Below are 2,182 nucleotides of genomic sequence, written 5' to 3' on the forward strand. Positions count from 1 at the left end.
GCGGTAACGGGGTGTGGGAAATCCGCCTGAAGAATTATCACAGTAGAAGAATGTGACACCTGCGATTAAACCACCGTCTTATTTCAGGATCAAACTGTCCACGATTATGAGTATTTCGCAATGCCCTCTGCTGTCCAATAACATCCCGTGCTTATGTCTGATAGAGCATCAGTCATGTTCATCACACCTCTGCTGTCCAATAACATCCCGTGCCTATGTCTAGTTGTTGTGCAGTTTCATGTTCATTCTGATAATACGTGGCTTATGTACCATGGGTGCGGCCTAACTCTGCTTGAATCTATCGACCGTATGCAATCTAAAGAACACACACTGGTCATGATACCCGAGAAGATTCTCCATTCAATCTTGGTTTTCAAAGTGACTCTCATTAGCTATTACTAAGCCATTTTTAATGGTTGCTGTTGCCAGTGATTCCATCTGTGTGTCACCATGGTTTTTCCAAGAGCGCTCTTGCGCGGTCCATATGCTCACCACCCCTGGTCTTTTGTTGGGTCCTATGCCACAAGCAGTGACCTGACTAGCTCTGTGTTATAGTGGAATTGCCAAACAGTAATGATGTTCCGGAAACGGCAAGTTGAAATTAACCCTTTTAAGACCCACCCACAAAGGGCTTAACGCTACTTGCGACCTCAGTAGACTATTGTGTTGGCGTGAGCTCTTTAGAACATTTGTACAACTGTGCTCAGGCGTCACAAAGCAGTTCGCTGTTTGATTGACGAAGAACACACGCGCGTCCATACTGTTAAAGGGGCAGTCAATCAGCTAATGCTGCCCTCCTTCGCCTTGAGCAACTCCTGCCTGGTAGCGTGCGACATGCTTAGACCCCCGGGCTGATCGGCGTGGACAAGCTGGCGCTTCAGTTGGGACACCGAAACCCCCTTGCGTCAAACTGGAGTTCACTCTCAGAATTGGCTTAGGTGTTGCATTTGGGTTTGGTCCAAGCCTTCTGGTTCCGACATGATCTAAGGGACGGTGTGATATCCTTCCATCTTCCAACGGCTAATCAGTACATCAATGGCTTGCTGGCCTCATAAATTCACGAACCTTGCCTCTAAGCCTACGTTGGAAGCAAACATCCTCATTACTCACTCTGCGCGTTTAAATGCGTCCAGCTTCATTGAAAACCAGGCAGTTTTACCCTGATATAGGGCTAAAGCCCTCATTTGCCCCATATTATATTGACCCAAATATTATTCCTCACGGCAGTGTCCTGGCACACTCACTCTTGCTCCCCAGATTATGCATTTTTCTTCTACATTTTGTTCTGAAAATTGTACGCCGAAATTTTACAGTGCACTCTGCACCATCCAAACATCCGCAAGAAATGCAACAAAAGGTGTGGTAGTGTTCGGTCTTTTATCGTTTCTTCTGCACTAATGATAGCTAAATCCAATCGTCAGTTTTACCATCCCGACTGAATTCGGCGAAATGATACACCATTTAGAGGTGGGTGACTTAGGGCCTCTGCGGTGAGATTCGCATTGCGAGCGATGTCAATAGCCAACAAATTTTGAGACCCAGCGCGGCGATTTTAGTGATTCCGTATTTGCTGTCTGCCTACTTGCACCAAGAACTACAAGATCTATGGTGTTTGTGCACTTCGAGAGTTCGTCCTAAAACCTTACGTAGGCTGTTGGATCCAGATTGTTGACCAATCAGATCTCGTCTTGATGCCGGACCGGCAAGCGTCCCGAATTCTGGGCCAACTTCGTGCGGGCCAGGCTTATCGGCCGCAGCGGCACCTAAAGACGTGCCGTATAGCGGGATCCGTGTGGATTCCTGCCTAACACCTCCCCTCTGAATTTTGTTGACGTAGCTTCGAGGCCGGGGGTTCACTTGCAGTGGTCGCGCTGGCTTGCGGATCCTCTCTGTCCAGCGTCGCGGTTGTAATCCGTGCTCAGGCCGGGCCTCTGACGAAGCAACTGATTGATTTTTCGGGGTGGTGCTGAGGTCAAAAATGTCCAGAAGCAGTTCTAGACCCATATCACTCGGTCCTGTAGACAGGATCTGCCCATCCGTCGGCCGGATCTAGTTCGCGTGGCGTATCCATTTGGCTGGACCAACTCGAATCTCGTAGAGCACTTTGCCGCGCCGGCGAAGGATGAGTCCTGGAGTCCACGTAGGGTGTGTGCCGCTGTAGTCACGAACCAACACTCTGGCC

General features: G+C 49.1%; 1 protein-coding gene across 1 annotated transcript in view; it reads right to left on the reverse strand.

Moving 5' to 3' along the window:
• Positions 1 to 2,005: 2,005 nt before the first annotated feature.
• T265_11413 (hypothetical protein) overlaps positions 2,006 to 2,182 on the reverse strand; it is a gene marked incomplete at both ends in the record, with an annotated part of 5,029 nt that continues 4,852 nt past the window's right edge. Inside the window, one exon of the mRNA XM_009178061.1 lies at positions 2,006 to 2,155. Coding sequence (XP_009176325.1) covers positions 2,006 to 2,155 — 150 coding nt within the window. The remainder of the gene's footprint in view (positions 2,156 to 2,182) is intronic.

This window comes from Opisthorchis viverrini, assembly GCF_000715545.1.
Source record: "Opisthorchis viverrini unplaced genomic scaffold opera_v5_512, whole genome shotgun sequence".
Taxonomy (NCBI): domain Eukaryota; kingdom Metazoa; phylum Platyhelminthes; class Trematoda; order Opisthorchiida; family Opisthorchiidae; genus Opisthorchis; species Opisthorchis viverrini.